We start from the raw sequence: 15,694 nt of genomic DNA on the forward strand, positions 1-15,694 counted from the left end.
TCTGCAGATAATTAAAGGCTGCTTTTAATGAAAGGGACTATCTATCGGACGAGAGGGCGCAATGCTATTAGAATGGAGCGAAGGCTGCCGAGTTCTGCTCCGCCGCAATTCATTTAGAAAGTTTCAATTAAAGAAATGATTGTTTTTAATTCCAACAATTTTCTCTCTTTGTTCCTGAACTCAATGGCCCTGGCAATGTAGGTCACTTCCGCTGGCTCGTTCTATGGGACTGCGGGCAGAGAAACATGTAGCTCAGTTTTAAAGGACCACTATCGTGAAAAAAGGAGGCAGTTACAATCTGACAGAACCGACAGGTTTTGGGCCAGTCCATTTCCTCATGGGGGATTCTCAGAGTTTTCTTTGTTTTAAACAGCATTTCCTGAACAGCAGTTTAACTGCCAAAATAGTAAGATACCAGCCAGCCTCCCTACTCACTGGCACACTGTGTTGTCAGTTATGCTGGAAATACACGGGTCGATTCTGGCGCTCGCTTCTGCGCCCGATTGTTTTGCCTGCTCGATTCTCTCATCTTCTGCTCGTTTTACTTATCTTTTTTTCAATTCACTTCAATGATGAATCGAGCGGCAAAACGATCGAACAGTGAACGGACATGTCGGAAATTATCTATCGAGCCATCTTAATGACTCAAGATTAAGCCGTGTATTCCCAGCATTAGACTTTGCAACTGCTGTTCTGGAAATGCTGTTGAAAACAAAGAAAACCCATGAGGAAATGGAATGGCCCAAAACCTGTCGGTTTTGTCAGATTTTAACTTTTTTCATGATAGTGGTCCTTTCAAGAGAAACCGTAACCAAGAATTGAACTTCATCCCAGTCAGTAGCTGTTATCCCCTTTCCCATGAGAAATAATTTCCTTTTCTCAATTGAATCATCAGAAGGGTCTGTATGGCAAATATTGTGGTGAAACCCCTTCCACAGCATGATGTCAGGACCATGGTCCTGACAGTTTCCTGTCTGTGAACCTCATTGCATTGTGGGAAATAACAGTTGTTTACAGCTGTTTCCAACTGCCAAAAAAGCAAGCAGCATCTCCTTCCACTGACCTCACCTGCCAGCAGTAAAAGTGTCAAGATGTCACCATGTGATAAATGTCAGAATGTAAATCAGGGAGAGAAAAGATTTTAAAATGGGCAAACACTGACTAAATCATTTATACATAATTATTGTAAAAATGAAGCACTTTTTTATTACATTATTTTCACCGGAGTTCCTCTTGAAAGGAATTTGAAGTAAAAATAAACTTATGATATAAGGAATTGTATGTGTAGCACAGCTAAGAAGTATAACATTAAAGGAAAACTTAAGTCAACTATAAAAAATGAGATTTACTCACCTGGGGCTCCCCTCAGCCCCCAGCAGCCGATCGGTGCCTTCGCAGCCCCGCTCAGATGCTCCTGCACCCGCCGGCGAACACTTCCGGTTTGGCCGTCACCGGCCGACAGGCATGGGAACGCGAGTGATTCTTCGCGTTCCCAGCCTGTATATCGCCCCCTATGCTGCTATTGCGGCCAGCTGGTCGCAATAGCAGCATAGGGGGAGATATACAGGCTGGGAATGCGAAGAATCACTCGCGTTCCCATGCCTGTCGGCCGGTGACGGCCAAACCGGAAGTGTTCGCCGGCGGGTGCAGGAGCATCTGAGCGGGGCTGCGAAGGCACCGATCGGCTGCTGGGGGCTGAGGGGAGCCCCAGGTGAGTAAATCTCATTTTTTATAGTTGACTTAAGTTTTCCTTTAATAGCAAAGATGTGAGTCTCATATTGTTTGCAGTACAAGAAGAGTTAAGAAACTTCACTTGATATCTATGCAAAAGAGCTTCTCTGAGCTCTCCAACTAATTTAGTCGGCTACAGACAATGCTATGTTCTGAAGCATTTATACATTAAAGAAACAGTGAGAGACATCATCAGATAAGGTTTTACTGCAGGGAAGTTCAAACGGTCATTAGCTCTGCTCTGTTTCATAGTATAAAATGCAGATGTAGTGTGTAAACTGCAAATATTAGAGAATGATGCAATGTTATAAAAAAAAATAGCTACAGTATATACTGTAACTGAAAATACAAATTGAGACTCTTTTCTTAGCTACTAATGTTCTAGTAATTATCCGTACTACACATACAATTCATTAAATCATAAGGTTTTTTCGCTTCAGTGTCAAGGTCAAGGTGACACATTGATTCTAGCCAATAATCTCGAGCGCCATATACAAAGGCACTGTACATTACTTTTTTCCTATGATGCTGTCACTTACAACAGGCAGTAAAAATATAACAGATCTGACAGGTTTTGGAATAGTTCATCTGCTCATGGGGAATTCTCAGTATTTCCTCTATTCCAGTGGTTCTCAACCTTTTCAGCACATGTATCCCTTTGTGGGTCATCCCTAAGCAAATGTACCCCCTACCGAATAAGGCGGCGCGCAAAGCTAAAAAAGTGAGTGTGGCCATGACATGATGTGGGTGGAGCCAAATACTAGCGAAATACAGGTGCACTGGTCACGCAGTATAACAGCACACACAATGAAAATCTATGGGCCTCAGAAAGGAAAAAGATTGGGGAAAAAAAAGAACAGTTTTTTTTCCACCACCAGCCTACCCATCCACGTCACTATTAACACCCCTCCTTCTCCTAATAATAGCTTTTATAAAAGCTTTTGGGATTTTTTGTTAGTGATATACAGTGAGAGCTCCCTCTCACACGTCCAGCCACATGCAGCAACAATCTGCAAATGGCGCTGGACGGAAGAGCCTCTGCCACCTCCTTTCCCTTCCCCTCCCCTTCCCGTGGCCTGCTCCTCTGCCTCCTCCTTTCCCTTCCCCTCCCCGTGGCCTGCTCCTCTTCCACCTCCTTTCCCTTCCCCTCCCCTTCCCGTGGCCTGCTCCTCTGCCACCTCCTTTCCCTTCCCCTCCCCTTCCCGCGGCCTGCTCCTCTGCCATCTCCTTTCCCTTCCCCTCCCCTTCCCGTGGCCTGCTCCTCTGCCACCTCCTTTCCCTTCCCCTCCCCTTCCCGCGGCCTGCTCCTCTGCCATCTCCTTTCCCTTCCCCTCCCCTTCCCGCGGCCTGCTCCTCTGCCATCTCCTTTCCCTTCCCCTCCCCTTCCCGTGGCCTGCTCCTCTGCCATCTCCTTTCCCTTCCCCTCCCCTTCCCGTGGCCTGCTCCTCTGCCTCCTCCTTTCCCTTCCCCTCCCCGTGGCCTGCTCCTCTGCCATCTCCTTTCCCTTCCCCTTCTCCTCTGCCTCCTCCTTTCCCTTCCCCTCTCCTTCCCGTGGCCTGCTCCTCTGCCTCCTCCTTTCCCTTCCCCTCCCCTTCCCCTGGCCTGCTCCTCTGCCATCTCCTTTCCCTTCCCCTCCCCTTCCCGTGGCCTGCTCCTCTGCCATCTCCTTTCCCTTCCCCTCCCCTTCCCATGGCCTGTCCCTCTGCTCAACCATCCTCGTTCCACCTCGAAAAACTATATTTGCCAGATACAATATACATACTGTGTCGGCAGCACAGTTTAGAAATGATTATCCACTGTTAAATCTCCCCGTAGCGCCGCTATGCTCCATACACAGGCGCTCATGGGGAGATGTGTAGTAGCCTAGCTACCTCTCTAATTGGCCCAAATGCTGCCTGCTGCTGCTGTGACAGGCAGTATTTGGGCCAACCAGAGAGCTGCTAGGCTACTACACATCTCCCCATGAGCGCCTGTGAACGGAGCATACGTTACAGGGAGATTTAAGAGCGGATAATCATTTCTAAACTGTGCTGCAGACACAGTATGTATATTGTATCTGGAAAATATAGTTTTTCGAGGTGGGACGGGGATGGTTGAGCAGAGGGACAGGCCATGGGAAGGGGAGGGGAAGGGAAAGGAGGTGGCAGAGGCTCTTCCATCCAGCGCCAACTGTGCAGTGGTTCTCCGCCATTTTGTCCGCAGCCCCTGGGGGACCCCCTGACAGGTACTGATGTACCCCCAGGGGTCCCCGGACCCCAGGTTGAGAACCACTGCTCTATTCTTTACAAAAGCTCTCCCTGGAAAGGATCTATACAAAGATGTTTGCCAGTCTCTCTACTCCTTTGCTCACTTTTCTGGCAGTTGGACTGGGTAACTGCCATTTATCAAGTGCTTTTGTAATGAAAAAATATCCCTGAGAATCCCCCATGAGACGATGGACTAGACCAGAACCTGTCATATCTGTCAGATTTCTACTGCCTACTGTAAGCGACCGTGATATAGGAGAAAAGAAATGTAGAGTGTATTTCTCTCTCTGACAAAGGTACGTCATGTACATAAATATTTTAACCTCTTCCAGACGCCTAACCCTAACATCCCCTTAATGTTAACCTTTTGCTGATGCTGAATCCTAACCTCTTTCTCTAATAACTAAGCTAACCTCCCCCTACCCTCTCCACTAACACTTGCTAATCTTGTCATTTAACCCCAACTGTTAAAGGACCACTATCTAAAAAAAAAAAAAAAAAGTTTAAAGACATGAAAATAAACGATTGTATCTATTTTCTTTCTCATAAAAATGTCTTTTTAAGAAATTCCACAGTTTTATTTTATGTTTTAATCTGTTTTTTAGGTTTTAACTGTTTTATTGTTTTTGCTCAATGACACATTCGTTGAGCCAGACCTAAAATCTATGAACTATTGATCCTTTTTATCTCTGTCTTGCTCTCAGAAGTCATTTTCTGCCAGGAAAGTGTTTTATAGTTGGAATTTCTTATCAGTGAGGGTCACACTGTAGTAACTTCCTGTCTGAGTCAGGACTGAGTCAGCCACTTACATACCTGATATTTAACTCTTTCAGGCAGAGAAAGGAAAAAAAGGAACCCAGCATAGTTATTTGTGTGCTAGGCACTGTGCATACCCATGTCTATCGCATCATGTCACATGTCACTTCGGGTATCATTTAATGTTATGGATGATATTAAGGATTAAGCAATATGAAGGTATTTAAATTAGGGTGAGAGGTTAGGCTTGGTCATCAGAAAAGAATAATGCTGAAGGTGGAGGTTAGTGAGAAACGTCAGAGAGGCTCAGTTTAGGCATCCTATGTTAGGAGAAGAGGTTAGGGTTAAGCTTCAGAAAGGGTTTAAGATTAGGGGTAGAGGTTAGGCTTAGGCATCAGGAAGGGGTTAATGTGAGAGGTGGAGATTAAGGTTATGCATCAGGTCCTGGTTGATGTTAGGAGCGAAGATTTAAAATTTAGAAGCGGCACTGGTAAAGGTTAGGGGTGGAGGTTTGGTTTAGGCAATCGCTACTGGTTAATGTTAAGAGCAGAGGTTTGGTTTAGTCAACAGGTAATGGTTAATGTTAGGGGGTGGAGGTTTAGGTTAGAAAGCAGGTACTGGTTAATATTAGGTGTGGAGGTTTGGGTTAGGCAGCAGGCACCGGTTAGAGTTTGGGATGGAGGTTTAAGTTAGGCAACAGGTACTGGTTAGTTTTAGGGGAAGAGGTTTGAGTCAGGAAGGGAGAAATCGTTTAAAGTGAATGGGAACCGCATTTAAAAAAAATGAAGCAAATACTTACCTAAGGAGAGGGAAGGCTCTGGGTCGTATAGAGCCTTCCGTCTCCTCTCTCGGTGCCCTCTATCCTGTGCTGCCCCCCCCCCCCCCCGTTTCAATCCCCCGCCCAAAGGGTATTTGGAAGTCTTCGGGAGCCGTGTCCTACCGAAGACGTGCGGCTCCATACTGCACAGGCGTGAGCGTGCAAGAGAGCGTGCTTGCGCAGGCGCAGTACAGGGCCGCCCTTCTTCAGGAGCACTCGGGCTCCCTGAAGACTTCTGAAGCCTCCTTCGGCCAGGTAAAGCAGTATTTGACTAATTTAGTCAAATACTGCTACCGGGCGAGCCAGCACTGGAACGACGGGACCAGGAGAGGAGCGGGAACGCTCTATAGGACCCAGAGCCATCCCTCTCCTTAGGTAAGTATCTGTCTCATTTTTTTAAATGCGGTTCCCATTCACTTTAAGCATCAGAATTGGTTTTGTAAGGTGGTGGAGGTTGGGTTTAGGCATCCGAGAAGGGATTTGGTGTCGGGAGTTTGGTTTCAGTGACCAGCGGAGGAAATGGAGTAGAAACAGATGAAAACACTGTTGCAACTACAAAATAGCACGGTATGGGTAATTGCATTACTGAAATTTTACATATTAGGAGTTGGTGCCCAAATAGACCATGCTGAATCCACACATACCATTTTTTTTATTGTTTTATTGTTTGTTTTTATTATTATTTTGTTCTATAAAGCAAACAGTTCAAATACCTATGGTGGGCCTGGTGGAACAACTATACATAAATTAGATTCTTGGCTGAGACAGCCATGTCTAGCATGTCGGCAGTTTTGGCAGACACTGCTAATATGTAAATATAGGAGGTTAACCCTTTCTCTGCTTCCATAAAAGCAGGAAGTAGACACACTGCAGATTTATTGCAGGAGTTCTGTAAGCCATAACCAAGAAATGTTTTTCTTTAAAGGATATTGTGCTGCTGTTTATCTTTTTAGAGCAAAGAGTAAGTTCTGAGTTCAGGTCCACTTTAAGCGCCCCTGTGGAAGCGATTAGTAATAACTTGTTTACTCTATCGCCTGTGGGGGGTGTGGCCGTTACGTAGCGCTGTAACAATGACAAGATGTGCAGGACTCCTACATAAAACACTAAAATGAAGAAAACGCTTCATAGCAGAGATGGGACAAATGCCACGTAGCATGAATCAGGGCACAGCAGGGGAACCAGCCAGGGGAACGCCACGATTTATTACAGGAGCTAATGAGAGCTGTAAACTGCCGCCCCTACTCCAGCCACATAGCAAAGTTTAATGCCTCTCCGTCCCACGTACAAATGTGTTCCTCATTTATTACAGCTGCGTCCAGCGTCAGCAGACCGGCACCCCACGCTGCAAGACTGATCCCGGCCAACATGATAAACAGAGATCTGAAGACAGAACCTGCCAATGGATGCATCATGCTCTACACTTCAGACCCAACACGGGCTAAAAATATTATTTCCCCAGCATGGACAGAGGCAAAAACAGATACAACATTACTTCTAAAGACCCATACCCTAACAACAAGCAATCGTTTCCACGATCTTGCGACGTGGGTATAGGCGCACAATTACGTGAACGACAGAGGTGCCTGGCTCTTCTACTGACCACCTATGCTATTGCTCTGTTGTTATTGCCTGATGAAGCAGAATCAAGCCTGCGAAACGTGTTGCATTGTCCCCCAGAGTATGTAAATAAGCTTGTTGTATTTGACAAAGACATTGGCAATTTTTGTGTCTGGTTGGAGGAGGGAAGTCCACCACGGCCTCCTCATGTTTTAAACTTTTTAGGTACTTTTATCCTTTTGGCGCCTCTGTATCCATACTAAGTTATATTAAGTCCACCAATGGTGGGAGGGGGGTTACCCCCTTTTTTCCTCATCTACGGAGAGCGACTTCTTAATCCTGAGTGGGGTCAGCTCTAATCTCCCCACCTGCCTATACAGTGGTTACCTTGGAGGTAACCCTGCTTTGTGAGGATAGCTTATTACTCTATCATACTTCATTTCAACCACCAGTACATACTACACTATATTTGGCTCTTGGTGTCCCTACTCTGTGACGTCTAGCAACATGTGGCGATAATGACCGTCACAGCGGATTGGATCCTTAAGGTCTCCAATGACTCCCATTCGCGCCTGTTGTGTGCCCTCATGTGACATTGTGTGTATCCACCTGCAGGAAGGTGAATCGCGGAGCGCTCGTTGGGATCCATCTTCCTGGGTCGGGAGGTGAGTATTCAGCTTAAAGGCCCATACACATGCTAGATTAAAGGGGAACTGAAGTGAGAGGTATACGGAGGCTGCCATATTGATTGCCTTTTAAACAATACCTGTTGCCTTTCAGCCCTGCTGATCTATTTGACTGCAGTAGTGTCTGAATAACACCAGAAACAGAAAATGGCTTCTGAGAGCAAGAAAGAGATAAAAAGGGGAATTTCTTATCAGTGATGGTCACACTGTAGTCACTTCCTGTCTGAGTCAGGACTGAGTCAGCCACTTCCATACCTGATTTTTAACTCTTTCAGAAAGAAAAAAAGGAACACAGCCTAGTTATTTGTGTGCTAGGCACTGTACATACCCATGTCTATCTCATCATGTCACATGTCACTACGGGTATCCTTTAAAGCGGACCTGAACTCAGAACTTCCTTCTGCTTAAAAGATAAGCAACAGCATAATAACCTTTCTTTATTACAGCTGATAAAAATCCTGCAATAAATCTGCAGTGTGTTTACTTCCTACTTTCATGGAAGCAGACATAGGCTTAACATCCTGTGCTTAGCTGCTCTGCCATGACACAGCTGATAAATCAAATTACAGTGGTGATTAGTCACAGATGAGGGGGAATTAGAAAGGCTAAACTCTCTAAATACATACAGGGTGCATTTCTCTCTGTTTTCTTTCTGTCCTGTGCAAGAGTTCAGGTCCACTTTAATTGTGGGTTCAAAAACCTTTGTGTTTCAGCACACATGCCAGTAGATGGCAGCACTTCAGTACAAAAAAAATAGGAATTCCAAATGGAATGGTAAGATCAGTCAAAAATCTTTTCCACATGTTCCAGATGTGATGATTTTTGACAAGTATTTGTAAATCATTGAGTTTAAACTATTTCAGCAGCTTACATAACGCCCCTTCTTCACAGATACCAGCAAAGGAACATAAGGAAATTATTTGAGAAGCTACTCCAGCAACCGCCTGGCCAGATTTCTGGAGAAGGGGATTCTGGGTCCTGGAGGCGGCACGCGGGCCATATTACCGGAGCCAGCCTCCAACTTTGAGGTTCTGAGGTTATACTTTGGGCAATCTGGCCGATCACAGGTTTATTTCCGAAAAACCACTCAGCAGAAAAACCTTCCATGACCTTCACTTGACTTTGGGTTCTACAATCCCTTGCAAAGTTCACATTTGATGAGTGGAAGGATCCCAGGAGACATGTTGCGTTAGGCTGAATGACAATCGTATCCCAGTAAAACCGCTCTCGCCACAGGCCATAGAATCAATGCCTCCTTCATGTAAATAAATCGAATATCCCAGGTCTCCTACTTTCCATTAGGTATTACTGTCTCCAAGCATGAAACCTCGAGGCGAATTTTAATAACGTGCATGTTGTACGAGCAGAACAATTCCCAGAACCCTCCGGGCTACACGGATCCCTGGTAAGACGCTGACAGCAATATGGGAGTGATCTTTGAATGTTATTACATGTATATATAAATAAAAGACTGACTCACCCAGCTCAATGTCTCGTATGCCCATGTAGGTCTCCAGAAGGTCATCCACTTTCTTTATTGCCTTTTCTTCAAAAGCACTCGGCTAGGATGAGATGAAGTACAAAAATGGCATTTAAAAAAAGCATACATTACAGGTGCGTCTAATAAAAAATTGGAGATACGCAGCATATAAGGAGTTTTCTGCTGTAATATTTAAAGAGGAAGGTCCACACTTCCTGCAATGCCGCCCACTGAAGTATAGAGGACAACATTGCAGGAAGTCACCCGGCGAGTGGAGGTACACAAGGAAGGAAGGTAATTGCTTCCCCGCTAGCTGCTTATTACATTAGCTGATTACATTAGCGCAAATAGCTGGAGGGGGAGGAGGGGTCCGACCCCCTCCCCGCTGTTGTGCCCTCTGCCCCTCCCCCCTGCCCTTCTGGCTGCTACCCCCTCCAGCTTGGGGGCCCCCACCAACAGCCAAGGCTGGTGACACGTTTTTAAAACGCAAAAGGACTGGAAACGTGTGCTGCAAAAGGGCAGCATCGATCCGTTTGCGTTCCGGTTTTTGAAAACCGGAGCCCGGACAACGGATTGCGTTCTGCAACTGGATCTACAGTGGAGCGAGCCTCACTAAGGATTGCACTTCATTTGAATCAGTAGCTGATAATCCCATTCCCATGAGAAATCGTTACCTTTTCTCAAATAGATCATCAGGGGGGTCTGTATGGCTGATATTGTGGTAAAACCCCTCCCACAGTGTGATGTCAGCACCTAGGCTATGACATCACACTGTGGGAGCATTGATGCATTGTGGGAAATAACAGCTGTTTCCAACTGCCAAAAAAGCAGCATCTCCTTCCACAGACATCACCTGCCAGCAGTAAAGATGTCGGCAATAGGATAAATTTCACTGTGTAAAGCAGGGAGAGAAAATATTTTACGACTTTTTTTCATTACGTTATTTTCACTGCAGTTCCTCTTTAAAGGACAATTGTAGTGAGAGGGATATGGAGGCTGCCATATTTGTTTCCTTTTAAATAATGCAGATTGCCTGGCTGTCCTGCTGATCCTCTGCCTCTAATACTTCTAGCCATAGACCCTGAACAAGCATGTAGATCAGATGTTTGACACTAGTTTGACTGGATTTGCCGAATGCTTGTTGTTTGCAGGTGATTCATATACTACGGAGGTATGAAAGATCAGCAGGGCAGCCAGGCAATTAGTACTGTTTAACCGCTAAATGACCGCTCCACGACGATTGGCGTGAGTGGAGCGGCAGCCTCAGGACCACACCATGACCACTGGGGTCAAGTACTAGGGGCAGAGATTGCAGGGGATCGCACACCAATGCGCACGCATCTCCACTTGAATGATGGAGCTCTGCTCCATCATCAGCTTCCCAGAGACAATCTCGATTGCGAAACCGCCATCTAATAACACTGTACAGCGCTGCGATCTAAGGCAGCGCTGTACTGGGGACAGCCGTGTGACACGGCTGTCCCCCTGGGCGGAAGAAAAGTGATCTGCTGTCATAGGATGAAGCCTATGACAGCTGATCACGCTGATTGGCTGGCGGGAGGAGGGAGGGAGTTCTATAAAAATAAAGAAAAAAAAAGAGCAAATTTATTTAAAAATAAAACTGATATTTATAAAAAAATAAACATCCTGAGAGCGATCATAGCCCACCAACAAAAAGCTCTGTTGGTGGGCAGAAAAGGGGGGAATCACTTGTGTGCTGAGCTGTACAGCCCTGCAGCGAGCCCTTAACCTCCCTAGCGTTCTGGACGAGCTGTGCTCGTCCAGAGATGCTAGAGGGCACCGCTCAGGCCCCGCTGGGCCGATTTTGAAAAATTTTTCTTCAAACATGCAGCTAGCACTTTGCTAGCTGCGTGTTTGCCCCGATCGCCGCTGCTCGCCGCCGATCCGCCGCTACCCGACGCGAAAGAGGCCCCCCCCCCCGCAGACCCCGTGCAACGCCTGGCTAATCGCCGCCAGGCTGCGCTTTGGGTTAGATCGGGAGTCCCAGTGACGTCACGACGTCGATGACGTCACGACGTTCGTCGCCATGGTGATGGGGGAAGCCCTAAAGGAAATCCCGTTCAAGTGAAGCTGCAGTGGCCTAAATTGTAAAAAATGGCCTGGTCACAAGGGGGGGTTAAGACCACAGTCCTCAAGAGTTTAAAAGGAAATAAATCATACCGACATAGATACACAGACAGACACGCACATACAAAAATGGTCACACAAAAACACGTTGACATTTCATTAGCTATTTGCCTGGTAAGTTAATTTCCTGGACGAGGTTTATGCTGGCATAAGCACAGGTATAGCTCACAGCTAATGTCCCAGCAGATTGATTAACCGTACAGACAATACCGAAGTCTATCTCCTGTCTGTACCGAAGTCTATCTCCTGCATCACAGCTATTAGAAGAGATTGTTTTTCTCCTACAGGTACTGAACATATTGACCTAGAAACCCATGCGGTCTATAATGGAAAAGTCCTCATCACCTTTAATTGAAAATAATCCTCAGACGAGTTTATCACTCTCTTACAGTGAGAGCGAGAAGGTTTATATAAAATTAGCAGAGTTCAGGAGTAAGTCAGGCTAATACATGGAGACAGTGAGAAATAACATTAACCAAGCATAGCCAGGGGAGGTTTGTAGCTAGCAGGACGATCTGCAGTAGCACTGATAGTAGGGAGAGGTTCTCAGACCTCTACAGGGGACAAAAATAATTAATAGAACATAAATGCGTTCTTCAGTGCCGTGGAGTCGGAGTAGGATTTGAGGAGTCAGAGACTGAGCAATTTTTGGGTACCTGAAGCCAGTGGTTTCATAAACTGAGAGGTCGGAGTTGGGGATCCGATGATTTTTGTACCCACTTCATAGCCTTGCAAGGCCTGTGGCGTTGAAGTCAAGGAGTCGGGGCAATTTTGGGTACCTGTAGTCGTGGTTTCATAAACCGAGGAGTCGGATGATTTTTGTACCAACTTCGTGGCCCTGCAATGGCTGTGGAGTCAGAGTCAAGGAGTCAGAGCAATTTTGGGTACCTTTAGTTGGAGTCGGTGGTTTCATAAATTAAGGAGTCAGAGTTGAAGTCGGATGATTTTTGTACCGATTCTTCAGCACAGGGCTGAGGAGTCGGAGCAATTTTGGGTACCTGGAGTCGGCGGTTTCATAAACTGAGGAGTCAGAGTTGGATGATTTTTGTACCAATTCCACAGGCGTTCTTATCAGGAAGCAATCTGGCCTTAATTTGGTAGACAAGTGCTGTAAGCATTTTTCTCATTAAATTCTTCAATTTGCTTCTGGACTCTGACTTACCATCTCTTCCACTGTAGCCGGTCCTTTAGATCGTAGCCGTAATGTTTCCCTTCCAGTGGAGATTTTACCTTCTGTTGTTGTCTTCCCAGCTCTTGACCTTGGCTCAATCATTTCTGGATGGAAAGGGAAATATAGAGGTTAGCTGAATTAGTCTGTTTAGGCACCAGAAACAGCTGCTAGTAGATCAGTAAAATAATTCCGATAGTAAAATATTGATAAAATTTACAGATATTTTACCAACACTAAACCTAACCCTGTTCTCACACTCGCCCTCACTCTATCAATGCCTAACCCTAATCAACCTCCTCACTGATGCCTAACCGACTCTTCCCCCAATGCCTAACCCTAACCGACCTCCTCACCGATGCCTAACCCTAACCAACTTCCTCACCGATGCCTAACCCTAACCGACCCTTCCACCAATGCCTAACCCTAACCGACCTCCTCACCGATGCCTAAACCTAACCGACCCTTCCACCAATGCCTAAACCCAACCGACTTCCTTACCGATGCCTAACCCTAACCAATCCCCCCACTGATGCCTAACCCTAACCAACAAACTCCCACGATTTCCCATTTCGACTACTGGAGCTTAAAGGACTCCTGGGGTGAAAATAAACTAATGAAATAAACGATTGTATCTATCCTCCTTCTCCTAAAAATGACTTTTTAAGATACTCTACGGCTTTAATTTATTTTTAAATCTACTTTTTAAGTTTTTATTGTTTTATTGTTTTTGCTCAATGACACATTTATTGGAGTATGTATGAGCTAAAATCTATGAACTATTGATCCTATTTATCTCTTTCCTGCTCTCAGAAGCCATTTTCTGATAGGAAAGTGTTTTATAGTTGTAATTTCATATCAGTGAGGGTCACACTGCAGTCTGACACAATCCTGACTCAGACAGGAACTGCCACTTACATACCTGAGGTTTAACTCTTTCAGGCAGAGAAAGAAAAGCATAGTTATTTGTGTGCTAGGCACTGTACATACACATGTCTATCTCATCATGTCACATGTCACCTCGGGGATCTAGGAGATACATCTCTTCAATTAAGCTGTGAGAAAACTACAACCAAGCACTGAAGACAGGAGGGCACCACACTGCTATTAAGATACTGTAAAACGAGGCTTGTAGCCAACTTTGCAGATGAAAACGAAGCCATACAAGGAGAACATCAATGTCTTCTGAAAATGAAGAAGGGTAGTCAGTGGTTTTTTTTTAATCACTTTTTACATTCTGGCAAATGGGTAAGGAGTCAGACAGAAGACCGATGTACTCATTGGCCACAGCAAGGTGGCATTTATCTGAGCCCTCTTAAAATATGCTAGATGCCTATGTATCAGAGTAATCTTTCAGTTTCAGCAGTTTCTGAGTCATACACCTAAAACAAGCAAGCAGTCAGTGTCAAACTTGAGTCTGATCACCTGATCTGCATGCTTATTGCAAACTTAGAAACTATTAGGTGCAGAGGATCACCATGAAAGCCAAAAAAATAGTACTTGTTAAAGAGGAACTCCAGCCTAAACAAACATACTGTCATTAAAGAGAACCAGAGATGAAGCACCCTCTTGTATTTTACCTTATAAATCAGTGGGAACATGACAGTAAACACCTAATCTGCCCTTTGTTTCATTGTTCTCTGTGTAATCTGACTGTTATCACGTCTGATAAGAATCCCCGACTGAGAAGTCAGGCTGCTCCGTCTAGCTTTGCTACAGAAAGATTATAGCTAAGTCTGTCTTCTGTGGTGTTATTTCAAGCCCAAGCCTGCCCCCTTGTGGCTTTGCTATAATGACTCAGCAATAATCATTCCCAGCAAAGCCAGATTTAATTGCTCAGTCTGGGATTCTTGTGACTGCTGTTAACCTCCCTGGCGGTTAATTTTTTTTGCCAAATTGGCAAAAAAACTTTTTTTTTAAAATTTTTTTTTTTTTGTTTCATGTAAAGCTACCAGAGTGGTAGCTACATGAAACACCACTAGAGGGCGCATGTGTCCCTCTAGTGCGATCGTCGCCGGCATCTATAGCAAACAGGGGAACGCGTATACAACGCGTTCCCCTGTTTGGCTTCTCCTGTCGCGATGACGACGATCGGGATGACGTCATGGACGTCAGCCGACGTCCTGACGTCAGACACCTCCGATCCAGCCCATAGCGCTGCCCGGAACTCATTGGTCCGGGCAGCGCAGGGCTCTGGCGGGGGGGGGGCCCCTCTTTCGCCGCTGCGTGCGGCCGATCGCCGCAGAGCGGCAGCGATCAAGCTGTGCGCGCGGCTAGCAAAGTGCTGGCTGCGCGCACAGCAATTTACAGAATAAAAATCGCCCCACCAGGGGCTGAGATCTCCCCCTGCGCGGCATAGCCCGAGCTCAGCTCGGGCTTACCGCCAGGGAGGTTAACAGACACTTTTAGCAGTGAGGAGGAAACAGAGAGCATGGTAAGTGTTTTCTCTAATGTTCTTACTGATATACATGGTAAAATACACAAGGGTGCTTCCTCTCTGGTTCCCTTTAAGTTACATTAGTTATATTAAAATTGATAGGTAATATAATCTCTTACCCACACTGTTTTAAAAGAACCGTCAAATATTTGATTTCATGAGGGCAGCCATCTCTTTGGTTGAAAGGAGGTGACAGGGAGCATGAGACAAAGTTCCAACTGTCCTGTGTCCTGAGCACCTCTCCCAGTTGCTAGGCAACGTGAATAACAACATAGTAAATCCCATCATGCTCTGCACAGCATCAGGGACAAAAAGCCTGGGCTTTTTTTCTTTGATGGGTGGAGCTTAGCTAAAAATGCAGCTAAAAATGATGCTTTGGTAAGAAAAACAAAGTTCTGATGCTGTGAAACTGTTAAAGAAACACCAAGCCTTTTCAGTTCTGCTGAGCAGATTTTTAGTCAGGAGGTTCACTTTAAAATGGAATAAGGATAGCATACTCCATATCTTACTACGGACATCTCTTAAAGTGGACCTGAACTTTTGCACTGGACACAGAGAAATGCACCTTGTATGTGTTTAGAGAGTTTAGTCTGTCTAATTCCCCTTCATCTGTGACTAATCACAAGTTGTAATTTGATCTCTCCCTTGTGTCACCTGCCATGGCAGAC

General features: G+C 45.5%; 1 protein-coding gene across 1 annotated transcript in view; it reads right to left on the bottom strand.

Annotated features, from left to right (window-relative positions):
• The window catches only part of GIPC2 (GIPC PDZ domain containing family member 2), a 129,114-nt gene that overhangs the window by 23,323 nt on the left and 90,097 nt on the right, over positions 1 to 15,694 (bottom strand). Inside the window, exons 4-5 of the mRNA XM_068239170.1 lie at positions 12,584 to 12,696; positions 9,274 to 9,355 (exon numbers count right to left, since the gene is read on the bottom strand). Coding sequence (XP_068095271.1) covers positions 9,274 to 9,355; positions 12,584 to 12,696 — 195 coding nt within the window. The remainder of the gene's footprint in view (positions 1 to 9,273; positions 9,356 to 12,583; positions 12,697 to 15,694) is intronic.

This window comes from Hyperolius riggenbachi, chromosome 6 (genome assembly GCF_040937935.1).
Source record: "Hyperolius riggenbachi isolate aHypRig1 chromosome 6, aHypRig1.pri, whole genome shotgun sequence".
NCBI lineage: Eukaryota > Metazoa > Chordata > Amphibia > Anura > Hyperoliidae > Hyperolius > Hyperolius riggenbachi.